Raw genomic sequence first — 23356 nt, forward strand, 5'->3', positions numbered from 1 at the left:
CTAGTTATACTCAAGTAAATGAATTCTAGTTATACTCAAGTAAATGAATTCTAGTTATACTCAAGCAAAATTTAAAGGTGGGGTTACAGAAGAGTATCTTTGTAGCTTTCAGGTAGGGAGGATTTCTTTCAGAATGTGCAAAACTTGCAGCTTAGAAAGATAAGATTGACACATTTGTCCTGTTAAAGAAAGCCATACTGTTACAGAAAGCTATTCTGGACAAAGGACGAGCTGAGCCACCTTCTGAAGAACATCTGCAGCACAGATCACTGACAGAAGTTAGTGTTTATGCCAAGAACTGCAAGTTGACAAAGGAGAGAGAAGCCTGTGGACTGGAGCAGCAGAGCATCTGAAGGGGGAAGGGGCCATGGGCACTGAGCCCTGGGTACCTGTAGGCCAGTGGCCCTCGGGAGGGAGATTCCACCACTACTGTCCCTTGGATGGGCTGTGTGTGGCAGTGCAGGCCTTGCTGTCCTGGCTTTGAAGAGCAGCTGACCTTGAGAAGGCCAGGGCTGTCAGGTACCATCAGGTACCCTTGTGTGGACTTCCCACACAGTGCTCTTTGCTTTTGGCTGGACTCGGCTTCTACCTGGACCATTTTCCTTAGCCATCTGTACTGTTTATTTCAGTACAAGTCAGCTGCTGCTGATTCTCTCAGCCTTTGTTTGTCTGAACAAGTTCGTTGTTCTCATTTTTGAAGGCTGCGTTTATTGGGGATGAATGGGAGCTTGTCAGTTCCCTCACTACTTCAAGGACACCATGTCATTGTCTTCTGTGTTTCATTGTTTCCAACCAGAGCCCAGCCCTTGTGTGCATCTTCATCTTCTTGTGGATAATGTGCTTTCCCGGCTGCTCGCTTTCATCTCCATCTACCTTGTTTGTAGCCCTCAGTTTGCTGTGTTCTGGTTTAATATTGTTTATTTTGACCTGTGCACCTACAGGTTTGACTAAGTTTGGAGAACATTAGTCCCCTCTGTCCACAGATGCTGCTTTTCTCCCAGCCCCTCCTCCCTTGCCCTGATTCAGTGTTGCCCAGAGAGGCTCAGCCATCCACATGGCGTGGGAGACCCTATTGCATTGCAGTGCTTTGCAGGGATGCCCGCTCTCAGTCTGTCCTGTGAGATCCTGATTCTTGTCTGTCAGCACCAGAAACTCCTTTCTTCTGTACATTCTTATTTTCCTTTAGGGCTCCTATTTATGTTTATCATTTTAGCATTCTTTCCCACTAATCCTATTACTTTTGTCCTTTCTGGGCCTGGATCTGCTGGTAGTTTGTTTTGAAAAAACCATGGCCCTGATGTTGATCCTTTCCATGTAAGGTAGCTTTTTACTCATTTGTCTGACTGATTTGTCTGGAGGAGGACAACATGTGCCAGTGTGCTGTGTGTGGGGGTCTGACAGCAACTTATAAGAGTTAGTTCCTTTCCGCTACCGAGTGTGTCTTGGGGATTGCGTTCAAGCCATCATCCCACATCAGACGTTTGACACCAGATGAGCTTGGTGCTCAGGGTTGGTACCCAGTCATCTCCATTCCTCACTCCTCAGGACCTCAATTCAATGCTCAGGGTTGGTGCCCAGGCATCTCTTTCTCCGTCTTTCATAACCCTGAACATGTTGAGATCTGTGACTGCTAGCCGCAGTACCTGGGGGGTCCACTGGAATCCATCCAGGCTCATCTGCTGCCTCTCTTTCCTCGACTTTAGGTTTCCCCTGGGGTCCTTCCCTAACATTTGTTCTTTGGGTCATATGCTGTGCCTGCTTCTCACCAGTAGCAGAGAAGGAATGGGCTTTGTCCCACATTCTGGGCTAGATGTGTGATAGGTACTTCTTCTCTAGCCAACCTAGAGATGATGATAGAATCAACCAATTGGACTTTGACCATAAAAAGGGATGGTGGGAGACACATTGAGGCTCTGTCACATTGGCTGATGAGCACAGGCTTCTGTCTCCTTTAAGGAAATGCTAGTCACTGTCACTGTCTGCACTGTGGGGCTGCCAATGAGAGCAGCAGACTCTGGAAGTCACCTACACATGGTGTGTGACCTAAGTGAGTCCCAGGTATTCCCATCAGCGTCTTTATCCCTGGGAGGCCTCATGGGGTAGGCATCTCACAGGCCTGAGTAAAGACCAGAGACTGCTATGTAGCAGCTCTCTGTGTGCCAAGGACACAAAGAGGACTTTAGTTTCCACTGTGGCTATCACTGATTTTCCCCTCTTTCCTCCTTCCCTCCCTCCTGCTTGGCCCATTTAGGGGCTCTGTATGTCTCCAGTGATGTGACAAACAGTTCTAACCATGGCCTGGTGGCTGGGAGCACATCTGTGGGAAGGAAGGCATGGCATCTGGGCCTTTGCTTATCGTGCTCACTTTCCCTCCCAGAGAACTACTATCCAGTGACGCAATGAAAGAATACAACAGGGCTCGTGTCTACCTGGATGAAAACTACAAGTCACAGGAACACTTCACGGTGAGTCATTTTTAAGCTATGGCATGAATCCCAGGCCAAGGGAACCTGAATCTTGGCTGTTCCCGAAGAGTACTAAGTTGGCATGCATGCCCTATCACAGCACATTGTGACTGTCCTATGAAAAGCTTTTCATGTTCTATTGACTGTTGGATGGTCGGAGTCCTCCCCCAACCCCCGGCCTGGCGGAGCTGGTGGCCGAGGCTTAAGTATGCATCTCATTGCTGGTACAGCGAGAGCATGGGCGGGAGCTGGAGTGGGGATGGCTAGTTCAGGGAGGTTGGCCTTGAGATGTATGACAGAGAGGAGGATCCAGGGTCCCCAGCGTGGCTTAGATGAGAAATTGAACTGGAGCCTGAGCTGCTCAGTTTCCCTGCTCCTGGGCTTGGCAATCACTTTGTAAGCCCTGAGCAGGCCTTCAGAGGTAAACCTGCTTCAGAACGGGTGTGCCTTACAGTGGTATAGGATAGAGCCTGCACCAACCTCATAGGAACTGTCCCTCTTCTAGAAGTATCCTGGGTCATAGCTGCTTTAGGAGATAGGAGGCACTGGGAAGGGCTAGGAAGTATCAAGAGATGTTTGAAAGCCTTTGTAACTGTTGGCTTGGAGAATGGCATCTCAAGCTCTGGGGTGCCTAGGCCTTCAGGGATTGAGTTAACTTTCTGCTCCAATGCCTTTTACTTTGCCCTCTGACATGTTGTCACATTCATAGGTGCTATGAATTCATAGGTGCTTCTCCACGAAATGAGATCTAGCAGTGACCCTTGTCTGTCAGCCCATCTTCTGCCATGGGCTACCCTGAGCAGCTACCTGGCTTGGTTTCTGTTGGAGTATATGGAGAGATATAGCAAGGGTGTATGTCATGATGGGCAGAACAGGGCATAGCTCCTGCCCTGCATCTTGTGTGTGTGTGTGTGTGTGTGTGTGTGTGTGTGTGTGTGTGTGTGTGTATGTTTGTGAGAGAGACAGAGACAGGGGGGTGGGCAGCTTTGGAGCTGTCCTTAGGCTAGAGAACCCCTGTCAACATGTCAAGGTTTCAGTCTCTGGGTTTGGAGCATCCAGTGCCAGGTATGTTCTTTCTTCTCAAAGACATTTTCTTCAGACTCACCTCCCACCCACCCACTTCAGAGGTGTCCTTCCTCTAGCCCTGTCCTGCTTAGAATACAGTCCTCCTGCTTCCCCCCATCTTCCCTTTGCTGCGTCTGCTACTGGCTTCTTCCTCTCAACTCTGTGCTTCTTTCCTTCTTGTAAAAGGTCCCTCCCTTTAGCCTTCTGGATTTCCTCTGCCAAGACCCAAATTTCTTATCTTCTTAAGTCAGGTTTACACAGATGAAAAAGACAAGAGGTAACAGTGAAGATAGACATCGGAATAGACACAACAGATGGAAAGGGAGTGAACTGAGGAAAAGCAGTGGAAATTGTTAGAAATGAAAACAGCCTAGAAAGGGTCACCCTGAGATGATGTCATGTGGCCTGGCACCATGTCTCTAGGGCCTTCCAGAGGGGAGAGGGAACAGAGATGCTTGGAAAAACAATGGGTTTCCACAACTTAACAAAACTTACCCACTCTTAGATCTGATTGTGGCAATGGGATTTCCAGTGGAAAATTCAGACAGAATATCAGTAAGGTACATCACCATCGGACCGGGAGCACCAGTGCTGCAGAAGGCTCAGCAGCAGCGGCATCTTTCCTCCACTGAGGCCTTGCTCCACTAGAGCATCATCTGTAGGAAGGTTCTTTTCTCCATAACTCCCCTTTTGACTATATAGACACAATGACCTAAAAGTACAGGGAAGGGAGGATAAATCCCACATGCACAAACAGGGCTGGTTTGACACTGCAAGAGCCTTCATAGCTGGGCTGACAGAGGAAGAAGGTCACTGTCTGAGGGTAGAGCATGGCATGTGGAAGATCTGCTTTGCTTTGTTCCCCTTTGCTTGTCAAGCAGTGATTATGCCTTGGCATTCCTGTTCTGGTACCCAGCTTCCCTTTCAACCACAGTGTGATATGCAGTGCCTTCATGTCTGATTGAATGGTGATGATCAAGGGCTCTCCATGTCTGTCTGGAGTCATTGTAGGTAGCAGAGAGTATAGAGGTCTCTTATCCCAGATTGTAACTACAGTGGCCCTGGGTCTTTGAGCACCATCCACTTCATAGCCCTTCACTGTGTTTCTTGGTGTGTTATGGCCTTTAGTGAGGGCCTTAGGATGTCCCGGTAGGAAGGACCTCCACCCTTGGGGTCCTGAACATAGCTGGCAGCATCCGACAGCAAGGTAACCATCCTCCTGCCTAGCCTGGTACCCTGTAGCTTCAGACAGAGAAATTTAATCTTTGTAAGATTGATGGTATCAGCTGAGTGTTTTTAGCTGAGTCTGGTTCAAATAATAGGCCATTAATTGAAAAAGGAAATTGAGATGAATTTATCTTATACATAAATGCTGTCATGGGCATTAATGGGGATCAGAAAATAGTGGCCTGTTTCCAGCAAGCTGCTGAACTGAATGAACTGCACCTGCTGTATGAGCTGACTGTGGGGTGGTCGTTGGGGTGGGGGTGGGAGCTCCTGGTGATGGGGTAGACTGCTAGCTTAAGATCTGCTGCCTCTGTTGCTGATGGTGCTCCAGGGGCTTAGAATCGGAGAATTGCAAATGGCCTTTGCTGCCAGGAGGTGGCACCAGTGCAGCACATGCAGCCACAATGCTCCCTGCAGGGATAGCTCAGAAGATTTTTATCCTGAAATGGGGACATTAAGTTCTCTCTGTGCTTACTGTGGCTAACATGTTTGTCTATTGATGTGAGATGGATGTCTGCTGTCTATGCTGTACAGAAACCATGAAAATGACCCTTCAATGCCGGGCCCCTGGCTTTGTCACTGCTCCTTGTGAGTTTTACATGGAAAGTTGTTAGACATCTGGGTCTTCAGATGTTCTGCCAGACTGGCATGTTAGTTAGGTTGCTACCACTGGAAAATCTGGGCCCCCATCCTGTTCCTTGTGTTTGAATGTTTCCACTGGAAGAGGATGTTGGCCTTGGGCCAACAGAATGGCTAATTGTGAATCACAGGGGAGGGCAGGAGTGAGCATACTGTGTCCTAGCACACTAGGAGTACCTGACTTTGCTTCCCTGGAGAGCTTACCTTGGTTGGCTTAGCTTGTGTCTGTTAGCTGTTTTCTCCCAGGATTGCCCATACAGGTCCCTGTCACGTGTTTAGAGTAACTGAATGAACTTGTCTCCTGGCAGACCACTGGAGTGCTAGGAGTGTGGGGGAAATGTGAATACCCACAATCCTTCTGGATGGGATGGGAGAAGGCAGTGGCACCTTGGAGAGAGGGTGACAGTCATGAACAGAAGAGAATCGGAGGCTGTTGGTGGGTGTGTTTAATTTCAGGGACTGGGTGAGTTCCTGGCCCAGATGCAAGGAGCTTGGATGCAAAGAGGTGAACTCAATGAGAAGTGAGGGAATCACAGGGACTGGAGGGCCAGAAGCCAAAGTTCAGCCAAGAAAGAGCTCCCTGAGGAGCAAGGAGGGAGGCAGAGGCTATGTTTCTGTCCATGCTGCACTTCCAGGCCAGTACTGAAAACATTGGGGAACAGCATCCAGGTAGGAAGACCCTGGGCTCTGTGCAGCATGTGGAAGCTGGCGCTGCTGAGATTGCAGCAGAGATGGCTCTGAGGCTTGTGGCATCCAGAGAATGGTTCGTGCTTTTGATGTGTTAATGCCCTGGTCAAGGTGCCACCAGTTTAAACATCAGTGAGGTAAGTGAAACACGTAGCTCTTCTGTTGAAGTGGTTGTGTGAATATAGAGTCGTAGCTCTATAGCTACCTGTAGAGGAACTAAAAGAGCAAATGATGTGCTTCCCAAGTGGTACCCAGTGTACCACACTGTGCTGTCCTTACTCTGGGGCCCAGCATTCTCATGAGCTCTTTGGATCAACTCCTTTTTACATATCCCCTGCCCACCACCTGGTGCAGGAATGGAAGTACAGGAACACGGAACATCCTCCTGAATCATTGGGCCCTAGAATGCCAGATGCCCATGGTGTGTTCCTGAAGGGACATCTGCATCCTTCTGTGGGCTGGGGCCGTCACTGCCACTCTCCAGGCCCTACTGTCAGCGTCCCTGTGGCTTCCTGTTACCCGACCTTTGCACTGGCTTGTCTGCTTGCTTCTTGCTTCCCTTCTCAAACTCTTGTGCCTTCTTCCTGAGGGATAGCTGGCTCCTAGAGTTCATGTTCATGTACTGGTGGTACCTTAGCTAGGGCCACTCCTCACTGCCAGAGACTGGCCCAGTGAGGACAGCTGCTCTACCAATTGGTGGAGAGGCACACCACATGTTGGTTGGGAGTTGGTAGGAATAGCCCCTGTGAGCCAGTCATGCTGGTAGAAGAGTCATGGGTCAAATCTGTTAAGTTTGGCATGTAACACGAGGCTGTACCCTCATAAGAATACTGATTTTTAACAAAATGAAGAACCCCCCTGACCTTTTCATAGTTGGAGCTACAGTGCAGTTGAGGATTTGTTGGATGGTACCAGGGCTGCTTATTCTTAGGGTAGTCCTCTTGGGCCTGCCAGATGAGATAGACCTAAGAGGCAGGGTCCTTGAAGTAGAGCCCTAGCTGGAAGCTGAACTCTGTGCTATGTGGATTAGAGGATAGAAAGATGACCTTGAGCTGGTGTGAATGGTAATCAGAGTTCAGAGGACCCACAATAAAGAAGGGGAGGGAGGGAGGGAGAGAGGGGGAATGAGCAAGCCCACCTGGCACTAGAACTACTTCCTGGGTTTATGCCTCTTGCCTCCAGTGTTGGAGATAGACTTTGAAGGCTCCTCTCCAGGGCTCTCGGCATCACAGTGTGGCACAGTTGAGTTTCACAGTAAGCCAGCCATGCAGATTGGACACTGAGGAACTACCTGGGTGAAGTTTTCCAAGTCTGCGAAGTGTGTATTGATCAGGCACTCTAGCAGCATGGAAAGCATGTGTCTGATTTAGCCAGCCACTCGGAGGAGCATAGAAAACACATCGCTTACCTCCCGACAAGCGGGCGCATCAATAAGAGTGCGTGCGATAACGGCTTCCTTGTACTCTTGCTTCAGAATGGCAAAGTAAGGAAGAGACTGAAAATTTATTTTCATATAATTCCACCGCTGTCTTGTTTTGTTGCTGAAGGGATGCCTTTCAGCATGGAGTGGTTACCAGGGCTTTGCTGGCTGCTCACCTGGTCTGGGAAGCCAGAGGCTGTGTTCTCTCTCTCTGTGGTGGGCTTCAGACATGGCTTGGTCCATGTCCTCAGCACATTCTCTCATCCCATTCTGGTGACCTGATATCTACAGTTCTGGTGCTTGAATAGGGGATCTGTACTAGCTGATTTTGTGTGTCAACTTGACACAGGCTGGAGTTATCACAGAGAAAGGAGCTTCAGTTGGGGAAGTGCCTCCATGAGATCTAGCTGTGGGGCATTTTCTTAGTTAGTGATCAAGGGTGGGAGGGCCTAGCCCATTGTAGGTGGTGCCACCCCTGGGCTGATAGTCCTGGGTTCTATAAGAAAGCAAGCTGAGCAAGCCAGGGGAAGCAAGCTAGTAAGGAACATCCATGGCTTCTGCAACAATTCCTGCTTCCTGACCTGCTTGAGTTCCAATTCCAACTTCCTTTGGTGATGAACAGCAATGTAGAAAGTGTAAGCTGAATAAACCCTTTCCTCCCCAACTTGCTTCTTGGTTATGATGTTTGTGCAGGAATAGAAACCCTGACTAAGACAGGATCCAAAGCCCAGGTCTAGGGCTATGGTTCCTTGTCTGGCTGTAGAGCCAACCCTGGGTGGCCTCTCGAAGCTGCAGCTAATTTAATGTCATTCCTGTTGGGAACTAGAAGGTAATAGGTTTCTTGGTTTTGCTTCTGCCTACACCCAGAGGAGAGGGCCCTGGGTGGAACCTTGAGAGCTGATATGACCTGGCCAAAGCTCTTGTTTCTAGAGTAAAGGGCTAGGGGACAGAAGGGACTACTCCCTTTCCATGGAAAGGAAATTCTTGACCAGCTAGGGGGAATTTGGAGAAGTCATATCTTACTAATGGCTTATTGTTGGAAAGCCTTTGTGCTATGGGTGGCATAACTCCTGAGAGGTCTGAGAAGGCTTAGTATGCTGCCGTAGGCCCTCAGGGAGAGAGCTGTGCCGTTGGGGCAGTTGACAAGAGGCAGCATCTGTAGGTTTCTCAGTACCATCTTGTCTCGACCTGGGCTTGCCCATACCTTGCCTCAGGCCAAGGAAGGAGACTGGATAGCTGGAGGTAGGACATTCCTGGAGGTGGCACATGCGTCTTAAGGTGCAGGTGCCTGGAGAAAAGCTTGCATGCTGTTCTGTTGGGGGCAGGCGTGGGTGTGGTGGTCTGGGTGGGTAATACCAGGAGTGTTTGGGGTGCCTCATCTGTTCCCCTAGGAATCTTATTCATAAGCCGCCTATGCAGTGGATTATGGTAGTTGAATGGGGTCCTGGGCAGGCCAGAAACTGAAGATTCCAGTGACCCATCTTATTCAGGGACAATAGCAGGCTAGGGGTGGCTCCAGAAGGCAAAGTCTACCTCTTAGTTTCAGGGACAGCTCTGCTGATGGAAACGTGCTGCCGTCTGCTTTTGCAAGGCTCTTGCTTGGCCAAAGGCCTCAGACCTGCCCGTCACGATCGCCTGGATACCTGGATGCTGCTCACATGTGGGCTGGTAGTTCTTTTTCTGCCCTTGTACAAGGTCAGGGTCTCTTTCTTTACTTTCTCCTCTGTGTAGCTGCCAGCCCTATTGGGAATAGGTGTTTCTCGGAGGTATAAGCCAGAGCACTTAGGCATAAGTTGTGTGACTCTGCTTTCGCCCGAGTGTCCTGGGTTTTCCTGGGCTCTGGGATTTGTTTGCAGAGTGTGAGGTGGACTGGGTTGGTGATAGTTAAATTAGGGTGAGGTGCTGAAGGGTGACAAGGGGCTGTCACACATCTTTCCTTCCTGGTGTGATGTCCACATTTGCCCCCATGCCCTGAGTGTACTCAGGAGGCTCCTGCCCTGTGTGGCCCGACTGCCCCAGAAGAAGCCCTGGTTCTGAGGGTGAGACTGAGGAGTGGAGGCTGCCCCTTCCCAGAAGCCCCCTTCCCACCACTGTGTGAGTGCTGCCTCCCTGCTTTCTCCTAAATAAGAGGTTGGGGGAAATTTGTGGGAAATTAATGGAGTTGGCTGATGTTCTTTGATCTGAGGAAGAGGAGGGAAAGGCAAATGTGTTTATGATGAGGGACTAATCTTGGCCAGTAGTGGCCCCCTCTGCACTGGGCCCTGCCCTCCTCCTCCTCACTCGAGGCCTGATGAAGTGAGAGGAGCAAGATTGGTTTTCTGAGGGCACTGGGCGCCCTGCACTCAGTTAAATCATGGCTGTCTGCACCCCTGTCGGGTGATGACCTGCCCTCCTGCCTTCGTACCATGGCCCTTCGGGATGTGATGATGTGCGGCCGCAGCAGCCGGGCCGCAGTGAAGGTGAAACTGTCGTATCGATCTTTTTAGCACTAAAATATGAGCCACTTTACGCTGCTCCCCGCTGCTGTGATGTGAAAAATAATAACTCGGATCCAAATTAAAAATATTGATCCCTGGAAGGTGTTGAAAGTAAATAAACACCTTCCGAAGTTTTCAGGTCAGCCGAGGAATGGTATTCAGCAATAAATGTGTCGGCACGTCACAGTCAGGGTTCTTGATCTGTTTTTCCTCTGAATTGATTTTTCATTATTTACTTCCTAAAAGTGTTGGAATTTGGTCCTCCACCGTTAAATCCCAGTGTTTGGGCAAATGATTTCTTTGGGGCTTATGAGGTGCTCCTAACCCACTCCCTCATTGATTGATTGATTTTTGACTCAATGAGCTTGCAGTCTACGCTTTATTTAGGACTTCCATCATAATTTTTTATACATTTAGGCTTGACTTTTTTATTTCGCTGTAACAGATGAGCTGACATTGGGCTATCAAAGTGGGGGAAACAATTGCCACGAGGTTAATTTTGTTACAGGCTCCATGCATCCTGAGGAGATGTGAAGCTTTTTCTGGCTACAGCCCAGGCCCTGAAGGGAGTCTGCCTAGCCCAGGACATATGTTTAGGACAGGCTAAGCCTCATGTCTCCAGCAGGGCTGGTGCCTGTAAGGACTCCAGGATTTGCAAGTGGCTGACACTGGTTCTTATGAGCTCAAGGACAAGCTGAGATGTGTCTCTTAAGAAATTTCCCTTTCAGAAGGCCACTGAGACCCACTGCTAGCCATGTCCCCACCTGGCCTGGCAGAAAGCAGAGGGGCAGGTGCTAGGCACCACATGGGGGAACAGTGGGAGCCTCGTGTTGACCCATCCTCACCAGGTTCTCCTGGATGTGGGACATGGTTATGTGACTCATCCTGCTATCTTTATGAGTATGAGACCCTACTCTCTAACATCCAGAAGGGGATGCCCTGTCTGTCAGAGCTGTGCTGATTGGATACTAGAGAGCTGCCTGCAGAGAAGAGGTAACTTTACTCCCCAGCAGCTTCAGGAAAGGCCCAGTACTTTCTGCTCTGCCAACATCATGCTCCTTGTTCTTTATGTCGGGCAGGTTCAGTGCCCCTGCAGGCATTTGGGAGACTCAGCTGTGCCTCCGTGGACATTGGGAAGACCCATATTTACTTATTGGGCATCAAATAGATGCCCAACCTAATTCCTAGGTGTGCTCATGGGAGTATGCTCTAGATCCAGATATACCCTTGTGGTCATCTGGTAGATCTAGAAGTGCCCAGGTGAGCATGGGGCAAACCCAGATGTGCCTCAGTGGTTATCAGATAGATGCAGATGTGCCCTTGTGGGTGTCCACTAGATTCAGACGTGTCTTTTGGAGTACCAGACAGACTTCAAGGTGCCTCTGCAAATGTTGAGGACCCCCATATTTGCCCCGTGGGTATTGAGGACCCCATATTTGCCTCTCTGAGTATCATCAGATCTTGATGTATTCCCATGCATGTCAGGGGACCCGAATGTACCTTAGGAGTGTTAGACAGGCCAGAATGTGCTCTGTAGTCACTAGGCTACTCAGCTGTGGACCTGTACATAGGACTCCTTGTTAGCCAGGTGAAGCAGTTGCCTATGTTCCCCATGTGCTGTCTGCTTTCTGATAGAGGAGTTTGGGGCAGAGAGCCGTAGTAACATGGCACACATGCCAGAGTTTTCCTCTGCTTAGCCACAAGTGTCTGTGAGTCCCCATGGACTATGCCTATCCCTACCTCTCCATTGTCACTCATATTTAGACCCAAGGTAGTCAGGAACAAGAGGTTGGGATATCTGCTTATGGATGTGGGACAGGGACGGAATGTCACAAGCATTCTGGGAAGGCTTAGTACTGGAAGGAGGGATGGGGCCACCAGCTTGGTGAAACTATTCGATTGAATCTTGGTGAACTCTTTTTTTTTTTTTTTCCCCGAGACAGGGTTCCTCTGTGTAGCCTTGGCTGTCCTGGAACTCACTCTGTAGACCAGGCTGGCCTCGAACTCAGAAATCCGCCTGCCTCTGCCTCCCAAGTGCTGGGATTAAAGGCATTGGGCCTTGGTGAACTCTTTGATTGAATCTATGGCCTCTCACAAGGGTGATATAACTCTGACCAGCCATGTTGCCTACTTGCCATGGCCTTAAGGAAAGAATACTCTGTACTGGTTTAGGGAACATTGACTGAGGAGGAAGAGGTGGCAATGGCTGCCTGGCATGCAGGATGTTGGTATATGTCCTCAATACCTTCCCAACATCATTCCAGTGTTACTCTCCCCCAGGTGTGGAACTGTGGAGACACCACCAATCCACCAATACCAGGTTTGGAATAGGAGATGACCAGAGCCCAAGTCATCTTTGTATATACATGGTTGCTCCCCTGAGATAATGTGGTGACTTCCAGGTGGCACTCACCTCCTGAATGCCAGATCCCCATGACTAGATGAGAATGTTGCATTTTCTTGTGAGACTGTTCTTTGCTGGGAAAGTGGTGTTCAACTCACCTCTGGCAGTAGTCAGACAAAAGTCTTAGAGGGAGGTGCACATGCCCTGTGCCATAGGGAGGCTCATCAAATGACCACACAGAAGAATTCTGGAATAATATCACCCATACCCTTGTAGGACAGAGAGGACAGAGCTGTGGGTTTGCTTCTCAGCAACCAAAGTCTTCCAGGCTCAGCCAAGATCTTGGACCTGCTTCCCTGACCTAAGGATGAGGTATAGCCAGATTGTCAGCCCTGGAAAACCAGGGTGTGCTCCTGTGTGTTCAGCCTGCTGCTGGCCTAAGACACAAGGATGGCTACCCTGGCTTTCTGCCCTCAGGACCTGTGTTCTGGGCTGTTGAATATAGAGGGTGTGGTTGAGACCTTGGCCCAGGCTCTGGGAATACATTAGGATGAGGAGCTGCTGAAGAAGCATATTACAAAGAAAGACATGGGTGTATCAGTGTGGAGTGTTGTTTCCTTAGTTCACCTGGCTAATGAACCTCCCTGCCACCCCCCACACAAGGGGTTTTCTGTGCCAGATAGTTCAGTAAGGGTGGTGTGGAGCATAACCGAAGGCCCAAAGTCTCCACTGGCCTTGAAGCCCCAACACTTGCCTGTAGGCAGCTGCATCTATCAGTCCTACTGACCCAACCAGAGCTAGCTGGGTTCCTATGGTGTCATTTTGTGTGCTTTGCTGGGTTCAGTAACTGACATCCCAGGTTAACATCACTGTGCAAGCTCTAGTATGAGCTGGGCCACACTAGAAGATACCAGGCAGGCAGTACTCACACTCTGGCAGTTGCCAAGGAGCCCTAAGTGGCCAGCACTGCCTTAACTGGGTCCTTCCTGCTACTGAGCACTAGCCGATCCTTAGCACAAGTAGAGCCAAGGGAATTTAGTAACTCATGCAGCACAGCACAGTGGAAGCCTGTCCTTTCAGTTGGGCTCCAGAGCTAACTACATATGTACCATGTTACATACTACATGTAAGGGAACAGACACTTAAGCCAACACACGAGGACATGTAGGAAGCATCTGGCATTCAGGGAGTAGATGTTGCATCAGGCAGCTCAGGAAGGGGCTCCCATCACCGGCACATAGAATATAATATCTGACCATGATTGACAGGGAGAGAGGAAGTCAGAGTTTTGCCATGCTTAGAGCATCAAAGAAGGAAGTAGAGTGCGACCAGGGAGTTGGTGGGACAGCTGTAAGATTTGGGGAAATGGGAGGACATTCATCTGTGGACAGGTTGGTTGTTAGTATTTTGAAGACCTATCTGATCTAGCCTTAAATTCATAGTAAAGTGAATTTACAGAGTAGTCTAGCAATAGTGACCAAACCCAGTTTGTTGTTATTTTTCTTGACTTTGGTCTTCTACCTTTCACAAAAGAGATGCAAGGTCAGACCTAGGCGGGTGGAGACCAGTGGGAACTCCAGTGTTCTCGTGGGATGTGGCAACCGGATGGAGTGTGGCCAGTCCTATAAATGAAGCTGTTTTAGTCCTTTTGCACACGCCCTCTGCTCCTCCATCCAGCTCACTCCATGCCCCTATGGACACACTTGTACCTTTCAGGCTCTGGTTTGAGAACCAACCCAGAGACAAACCAACTGTTTGAGGTATAGGATCAAGTTCTTTAACCGAGTGTGTTGGAATAATGAGAGTGAGGTTCCTTCAGTGAGCCACCAGGGTGCAGTGCTCTCACAAGTGACCAGGACTGGGCTTGTTAACATGGAAGTACTTTGTTTAGGTTTTTGACATCTAGTTCATAGATTGCAATCTTGTAAATGATTCTCTTGGAAGCTGAAATTTAGAAAACATTACCCTTTATAATAGCACCAATGTATGAACTATTCAGAACTGTCTTAGGTCAGTGCTATCTAAGACCTGCATCCTGAGAGCCTTCACATGCAGCTTATGCCAATCAGTGAGACCTGAGTATGTAGAGCTGTGCCAGGCTCGGGGAATGCTCAGTGGTATTGATGCATCTGTTCTACCAAGATTGGCATGATGCTCCAGTGTGGTTCTAATCAATGTTGGAGCAGAGTTTCTATAGAAATCAAAAATGTGGATTTATGTTTTATATGGAAGTGTAAAGGACCTACAGTGGCCTCAACAACATTGACACAGGACAGTTGAGGGCTCATCCTGCCTGATCAAGACTTCCTATAAACCTGCAGTGGGTAAAACGATGGAGTATAAGTATAAACCCAGAAAAACAGGCCGAGGGCTAGAAAGGACCCTGCACATCAGCTGGGTTAGGCTGGCCTCAGGCTTCTGATCCTCTTGCCTCAACCTTCTGAGGGCTGGGATTACAGGGACATACCACCTTTGATTGTGACAGAGGTGTCCAGGCTGTTGAGCCATAGGGTATGATCTGCATAAGGGAAGAGTGGCCCTTAGCTGACCACTTGCTGTGAATAAAGCCCCGCTTTCACCAGAGACCATGGAAATTCATTTCCATGTGGTTACAACCCTGAGAGAGAAGTGATCACAGGAAGTATTAGAAGGCAGTAATCCTCAAATGAAATCTTTGTTTTGGTGCAAAAGTAGAGGTAGCTCACAGCCTATGAGACAACTTTTGCAAAACATCTGACTGAAATTACTTGAAGTTCTTTATGTAAATAACTGTTTCTGATCAATAAAAGTAGGGTGGAGGACCTGATTTTTAGCATGAGGTAGGGGAGATCTGAACAGACTTGTCAGTAAGACACAGATATGGCAGATGAGAGTAGAAGGTGCTCACCTGCTGGCCACAGGGCAGTGTCTTGCCCCTGAGTGTCCCTTCAAACCAATACCCTGGTTTCCAGTACCAAGTAACTTCCCTGCAGTGTACTGACAGTGTCTGGCTTACAAATGAGGAAACCTCCTCCCATCTGGACTCTGGGCTGCTTCTGGGGCCAGGCTCCAATTACAGGTGGACCCATATGTCACAGAAGGTGCAAAGCCTAAAATGAAGCTGCCTTGGGCTTCACACTTGCTCCTGTGTCTGGTACTAGAGGAGTGCTTTTCAACTTCCCCCATGCCGTGACCCTTTAATACAGTTCCTCACATCTTAGTGACCCTGAGCTATAAAATCAGTTGTGATGTTATTTCCTAACAGTAATGTTGCTCCTGTTGGGAATCATAATGTAGACATCTGTTTTCCAGTGGTCTTAGGTGATCCCTGTAGAAGAGTTATTTGACCCCCCTCCCTGAAAGGAGTCTGCAGCCACAGCTTGAGAACTGTTGTACTTCATTGTCTTCCAGGGGAGAGCACGTAGGATGAGGACCAGGAGGAAGCCTCATCTGAGGTCAGCGAGGAGCATGGGCCCTGTTGACCTCCAGCCACAGTCATGTGGCACCACTCATCTGCCCCAGCTAATTGTGACACCTGATTCCGTGACCCTGCTTGTCCCCCCTAGGTGTCTTCCACTTCCAAAACTATGGATACCATGCAGTAAGGCAGACTCTGTGGTCACTGTACCCAAAGCCTGCAGGGGCCTGTGTTTGCAATCATGGCTTCTAATCTGCCCTTGCCATCCCTCCTAATCCCATAGGTCACTTGCTGGTGGTGGCTGTGTCAGTCTAGAACCCTGGTTTCTATGGGCAGGAGGGCAGTGGGAATGGGGCTGTCGTGGACACAAGGGCAGTATGGGGTGGGATGATGCAGGCTTCGTGCTCCCAGCCTGCTGATCCAGGCTAACCTGATTATTTCCCACCAGATCCTATATCTCTACCTTTGTCCCGTGCTCTCTGGTGAGAAATCCCTAATAGGTCTTTGGTGAAGCTGAGCCAGGTGCCTAGTGGCGGCAGATCCATCAGGCTGTAGACAGGCATGATCGAGGGCCGTGTCACATGAGCCTAGGAAACAAATACACTGCAGGAAATGTATTGGTGAACAAACTGAAAGATTGTAAAGCTCTTAAGGACTTTGATGCTTGTTAGCATTTTTTGACAGAAAATCACTGAAGCAGTAGACATAAAAAAAAAATAGTCCTGGTGCTCACAGTGTAGCTGCTCATTCTATTTATTTAGCCTCAAGTGACGTCTCACTAGAGTCTCCTGTGAGCCTAGCTCTGCTTGTCTAGACTCTTACTGGGACTTGCAGCAAGCCTGACCTCTGCCTTATATATGCCTTGGTCTTCTTGAGATGTTTTTACACTGCTGATGGAGACCAAGCCATCTCACATAACAGCGGTAAATTTGACCTCAGATGCAGGATCCTGAGTTCTGGGTCCTTGTCCTCCAGGAGCCCAGTTTGCAGGACCTCTAGCATTCAGTGGAGAATGCTTTCAGGTCTTTTCTCCTGTGACATCAAAGGTTTTCATGTAGATGGTAGCTGTGCCTCCTGCAGTGGGCCCAGGGTCACAGTCTCTGAATGTATGGCTTCAGTGACTAGGTCTCTGCACTCTTCATCAAGTCCTCAACCACGTTCTTCTCTATAGCTCAGCACCTAGAATCTGGCCTGGCACTAGCCTGTATAATATGTTTCTTTAAAATCAGTCCCAGCCAGAGAGGGTCTGTGAGCAGGTGACCAAGATGCAGGGGTAGACACAAGTGATTGTTCTGTGTGTGCTCTAACCGTGTGAGTTGTACCCTGCTGACCCTTTAGCCATGAGGTGGTGGTCAGGGTCAGGTTTACTGAGCAGTATCTGGTTACTGGTTAGCCTCCAGGCCCCAGGTTTGTACATATTTGGGTGTAGGTCAGTGTGATGTCTGTAGGGGTTAAACATGGGTTCTCACCGTGCCTCCACTGGGTGATTAAAGTCTTTGGTCTTTACATGTAGTCCTCATCTGTTTTAGATTCATGCCCCTTAAACTGGCTACTTTTTGCTCTACAGTTTTTATACAGAGTCCTGTTTATAGAAAAAGGATGACCCAGGGCATGGGTCACAGCTTCTGTGCCTGAGTTCTCACTCTATAGTTGGTCCTGCCAAGGGACATTTTCATCTCGTTTGTGAGAGAACTTCTCAGTTTCCTTGAAGGGAGAAACTGTATGGTTAGAGGTTGTTTCTCCTTTTTAAAAACTGTGATAAGTGGGTGGCTGGGTGGGTACCCTAACTCCTCAAGAGTGAACATAACCTGTCTGGCACGGGCCCCACTTTAGAACCTCACATGGCTAGGCTCTACCTCTGCAGATGCTCCTTGTTCTTACAAAGGCGACAGAGGAATGCCCAGCCACTATCAGCAGAAAGCATCATCTCGGATGTCTCAGGGTCACACTGCAATGCCACCGGGACATGGGGAGCCGCTCCTGACAGCCATGAAAATATCCTTCCCAACGCAAAGCCAACTTCCCCACGTTCTTGTCTGTTGCATTTTGTAAGAAGACCTTAGTTTTTTTCTTTTTAAAAAATATTTGTCTCTCTGTGTGTGTCTGTCTGTGTGCAGGTGACTGAGTGCACGTGGAGCTTAGAAGACAACTCTCAGGAGCTAATTCTCTCCTGCCCAGGATCAAACACAGGTTATCAGTGCTGATAACCACTGAGCTTCTCGTTAGCCCAGTGTCTCATTTACACAAGGCAAAGTGGTGGTAAAATTTGAAGGAATTTTCTGTGTAACTCTTTCCCTTGATCCCACATTACATTTTTTAAAAACCAAATATCTGAAGGTCTGGCCCCCACTCAGCTGTCTCCGCAACATGCAATGGTCCCACAGATGACAACTTTTTCTGGAGTTCTTGCCTGTGGACTTGGGGAAGTCGTTATATGCAGCAGAAAAGGAGACCTAGCTGAATATACTCTGCATTTCTATTCAGTCTTAAAACTGATTTCTACTAGAGATTGTTGGAAGGGGACATGAACTTGTGGACCCCAAGGTTTTATATTCAGGGTTAAGAAAATGATATAGTCATTTGATGTAGGGGCATGTGAAAGCTAACTGCCTGTATCCTTTGTTGCAGAATGTTTGAAATTTAGATGGCTTCAGTATGTGCCCTTTCCACCCAACTCTATAGCGGATCAGGGCCTGCAGTTATCTGAGTAGGTCTGAAAGATTGGCCATTCAGTGTGCAAACATCTCTCAAACGGAAATTGTTACACTTTGCTCTTCATCTTGAAATGAATGTTTGGTTGTCAATTTTTATTGCTAATGTAATGAATAAAGCCCACTGACGGTCACTGTGCCTGAGGCAGCCCCAGCCCTCAGGCAGAAATAGTGCTGGTGTGGGGAGCTCTGGGCATCCCACTCCCGCTGTGCATTTGGCTCCTGAGAATAGGAGCAGAGTGGTGATTTTTTTTCCCTTTAATTTTCTTTGTATTAATGTCCCCATTGTCTACCCAGAAAGAAGATGCCTGGCTGCTAGTTCCTGAGCTGGAACTGAGCAGCAGGATTGAACAAGCAGTTCTGGTCCACGGCTGAAGAGTTTTATGTATCTCTTTATGAGTCCAGCAATGTAATGATAACACAGAGCTTGTCTCATAAATGCTGCTGTATAGTTTGGGACAGCAAGTGCTTGCATGTGACCCAGATTGTCTAAGCTGCAGCCCCTTTGGGTTGGAGCAAGTCTCTTTAATAAATGTTGGCTGTCCTTCCAACCATCATAATTATTTAAAGGGTTTTCAAAAGAGAGGGGACAAATCAAATCAGGCCATTGCTGCCGTATCCCATTGTGGAGGTAAGTGTATTTGTAAAACGTAGGCCTTGTTAGAGTCTCCTCCCAGTTTTCATCTATTATCACAATAATTGAGTTTGTAGCTGGAATTAAATTCATCAAATTGTGTTATCCTCTTTAGAAATTGGATAGGCACCCTGGCAGGGCGAGGCAGAAGTTAATCCGCTTTGCTAAAGCCTCCAGTGGCACCACGCAGCAGGGTGAGGAGGCTCAAGCGTCTTCCTGTCACCTCAGACATGGTGTGATTTCTCCTCGATCCCCAGTGCAAATAATGACATTTGAATCGAGCATTAACAGGCTTAATTACTTTAAAATTGTCATTTTAATTTACACTGATATAGTATTGATCATACAAGCAGAGATTAAGCTGTTCAGCGGAGCGGATGATGGGGAATTAAACATTAAAGGGTCCTCGAGGGGCTGTGCACACTGCCTGGCGTGCGCCGGAAGAGGGATGATAGTTCTTAGTAATGAACTGGCGGCATGCGAGGACATGAATCTTGGGCTCCTGGAAAAGGGGAAATAATGGGGTTTGGGACGCATTTGCAGGTTATTCATTCGCTGCCATGCGCCAGTTCTCCAGTGATTCATCCACCTCACCGGCGTTTATTTATCCAGCAGATTCCAGAGCTCTGACCTTTTGCTAAGTACACTGAGCATAAGTTAGAGTGGAGATTTTTCAGGTGCAACTTTTTATCAGTGTTTGTTATTTTTTCTTATTTCCAATTGGCATCCAACAGAGTGAATCCTGGCTTTCAAATGTTCTCACATCTTCAGGCGCTCGCAGGCAGTGCAGTGGTGAGGGCAAAGTATATGGAAGAATGTGGGGGAAGGGTGTCTCATGTACTACTGTTGACATCTCAAGGGTAGCCCAGACTTTAGTCTCACATCCCTGTGTTTAGATAGATAGCATGAGATATCATGCCTGTGCTATAGATGGTAGCCCTTTGCCCTGTATCCCAGTTTTTAAGTTTTCTTGGGCAGACTTGTTGCTGGAACTAGTTAGATGCTGCTAGGTAGGGACCACATACAAGAAGGAAGAAGACATTTCTGTCTCAGAAGCAGAAGCATCTCACAGATTTCTTCAGCTAAAATGAGACCCTACAAATCTTTTAACCTCAGGAAGGTCTACTTTTCTTAGGTTACATCATAAAAACTTAAGTGATTGATTTTTATGCTCACCAGGGAGTGATGAAATTCTTGGTCCCTATCCATAATGGCTTTATTTTAAACCGTGGACTGGAGATTTAATTAAAGTATAATCAGGGAACTGAAAGAGTGCTGATGCTCCTCCTTAAGGTAGGCACGAGTGTGCATGGGACGTTAGAAGGGCTCATTATTGCAAGCGTTTACCGGATGTTAGTGGGCCTCATCATTGTGAGTGTGCGCAGGTGCTGGGTCGCATGTTGTGAGTGTACAGGAGGTGCCAGAGGCCTCCTGACTGCTAGCATCCACGGGCACTAGGAGGCCTCCCCAGTGCTGCTGTACCAGAGTCTGGACAGTCTCATTGCATCACATATGTATATGGGGGCGTGCCCGAAGGGTTCCTCATTCCTGGAAACCTTCCCACTTCAGAAGTTAAGGGCCTGTCACACGACTTAGTGGTTGTACTCCCTTTTGCTTGCACTTATGGTTTGTTGGTTTCTATGGCCTTTCATGAGCACTTCTGTGAACCCACATGACTCCTGATAACCACTGAACACCGAGCACAACCCACCTGCTGAGTGTTGTTTTCAGCCCTTGGCCATTATCACCTAGGGCAAAACCGGGATGCTGGCATAAAGTAATATGTGGCACTGGCTAGCAGATTTCAGGCAAGTGGTCCACCGATAGTGTCGGTGTACTAGGCCCCACTGGGGCCCCTTTGAACTGGTATGTGGACTGCACTCACGTTCTTCTCTACTGTATAAGAATTATTAACTGTAACGGAGTGAGAGGGAGCTCCAAGACCCATTTTATAAACCAGAAGTAATAAGACTCAGAGGCCCTGAGGGACCGCAGCTAGATGTGAATGGGTTAACCTTTTCTCAGTTCTTTTCTTCTTCAGTTGATGGGTTATGAGCAATATCCCACATTGTAGAGTACTGTATACCAATAAGCGCAGACTGGTGAGACTCATAGAGCCATGTAGTGTGTGCTTCTCTACTCTGGCATCAGCGTCCTCCAAGCTGGAGGCCACTGTGGTTCATATAATGTGGTTGGGACCCAGAGCTTAATTCTAGAAGAGCTGGTTCTTTCATGTTCTCTCTACTCCTTTGTCTTCTTTGTGTTTGTACCCTAACTTTGTGTTAGATTGTAGAGACCCAGTATAGTTATTGAGGGGCAACTGTATGCTTCAGTTCCTAGCCTGGCAGAAACTCAGCCCACTCCACCTGGGAAGCTTCCATTCTATTCAGGGCTCTACCACATTCTGGTCTTTGTGTAGTGGCTCCATCTTGTTATCTACAGCTCTGGCTCTGTCATATGCTGTACTGCAAAGAGTCCCACTACATATCTCTGGTCCTGCATGTCTTGCCCTTCCTTAGCTCTTTTTCCTCTCCAATCTCAACTTCTTGCCCTGGTCATAACTCTCTTCCAGAAAAACCTCTTCCTTTCTGCTGCCACCAAAACCTAGATGTCCTTCAACCTTCTGAAATAAAATTTCCACGGTAACCTGGACACTCTTTGTCATCAGAATCCTGTATGTCACCTGCCATACTTCTCCCCCGGGCTTGTAATCACTCACCTGTAAGATGAGCAGTAAGAAAGGACTCGGCCTCCAATCCTGAGGCAAAGTCACAGTCAGGTGTTTGCCCTGACTCATCTGTGGCCAGGGCCATCCTCAGTGGCCCTGCAGTGGTGCATCCCTGGGGTTGCCCTTCTTCCTTGACCTGTACTCCTCTGCTTTTCCCCTGACATTCTGGCACCACTTCTTTCTTTAAATGAGAATGACAGACACGTGCGAGGTCAGGACAGTGGTGCTGAGTCTGGAAAGTGCCAATAGCAGACCCGCTTGATGGGTGTCACTTTTCCTTGGTCTTTCTCAGCAAGGTCTAATTTATAACAAGGCCATTAGTGAGAGATAGCTTGTTTTGGACATCTTTCCCGTAAGAGTTCTGCGTGATTTGCCTCAAAAAAGAGGTAAAGGTCTCCTTGTGGATGGTGAAAGCACCAGGTCCTTCTGCCTGCAGTACTAGACAAGGGACAAAGTATTTTAGGGCCCCTTTTCCTCTGGGGTGGCTTTGGTTCTTCCTTTCTGGATGGGGCAGAAGTCATGGTTTGGAGGCATGTGGTGGGGGGACTGAAAACACCAAGATTACATCCCTGCTAGGGAGCCCACTAGGCTAGCAGTTTTCCATGCTAGGCCTTTACCCATGGAAGGAGTTACAGAGACAAAGTTTGGAGATGAGACAGAAGGAACAACCATGCAGAGACTGCCCCATCCGGGGATCATTACCATAATCAGCCACCAAATGCAGACACAATTGCATATGCCAGCAAGATTTTGCCGACAGGACCCTGCTATAGCTGACTCTTATGAGGCTATGCCAGTGCCTGGCAAACACAGAAGTGGATGCTCACAGTCATCTATTGGATGGAACACACGGCCCCCAATGGAGGAGCTAGAGAAAGTACCCAAGGAGCTGAAGGGGTCTGCAACCCTATAGGAGGAACAGCAATATGAACTAACCAATACCCCCAGAGCTCGTGTCTCTAGCTGCATATGTAGCAGAAGATGGCCTAATTGGCCATCATTGGGAGGAGAGACCCTTGGTCTTGCAAAGATTATGTGCCCCAATACAGGGGAATACCGAGGCCAGGAAGCGGGAGTGGGTGGGTTGGAGAGCAGGGTGTGGGGAGGGTATAAGGGACTTTTGGGATAGCATTTGAATTGTAAATGAAGAAAATATCTAATAAAAAAAGAAAGAAAGAAACAGAAGAAGAGGTGACACTGCTGACAGGAGCGTTGGGCCCTATCGGCTCATGACACCAACCCATGGTGCTAGGTAAGCACGGGGATGTGAGGAATCAGATGCTGGTCTTACCTACCCTGTGTTGTAGAAAGGAAACACTCGGTTTCAATAGCTTGATGAGTCCCAAACCCAGAGGAGGCTGGCACAGGATTACACAGTGGGTCCTCTCACCGGGCCTGTGTTGTATGCTCAGAAACAGGATAGGATGGAGCAATTCCAGCCAATGAAACTGTCAGCTAGCGGGTGCCCTGTCACATATTTAGATCATCAGAGCTTGAGGACAGGCTCCTGTGGATGGAGACCTGCAGGCACCAGGAGCAGAGCCTTGTGTCACCATCTCGCT

General features: G+C 48.4%; 1 protein-coding gene across 1 annotated transcript in view; it reads left to right on the top strand.

The window, feature by feature from the left end:
* Inpp5a (inositol polyphosphate-5-phosphatase A) overlaps nt 1–23356 on the top strand; it is a 186385-nt gene that overhangs the window by 86326 nt on the left and 76703 nt on the right. Inside the window, exon 4 of the mRNA XM_021196094.2 lies at nt 2378–2465. Within this exon, the coding sequence (XP_021051753.1) occupies nt 2378–2465 (88 nt within the window). The remainder of the gene's footprint in view (nt 1–2377; nt 2466–23356) is intronic.

Source organism: Mus pahari, chromosome 1 (genome assembly GCF_900095145.1).
Source record: "Mus pahari chromosome 1, PAHARI_EIJ_v1.1, whole genome shotgun sequence".
NCBI lineage: Eukaryota > Metazoa > Chordata > Mammalia > Rodentia > Muridae > Mus > Mus pahari.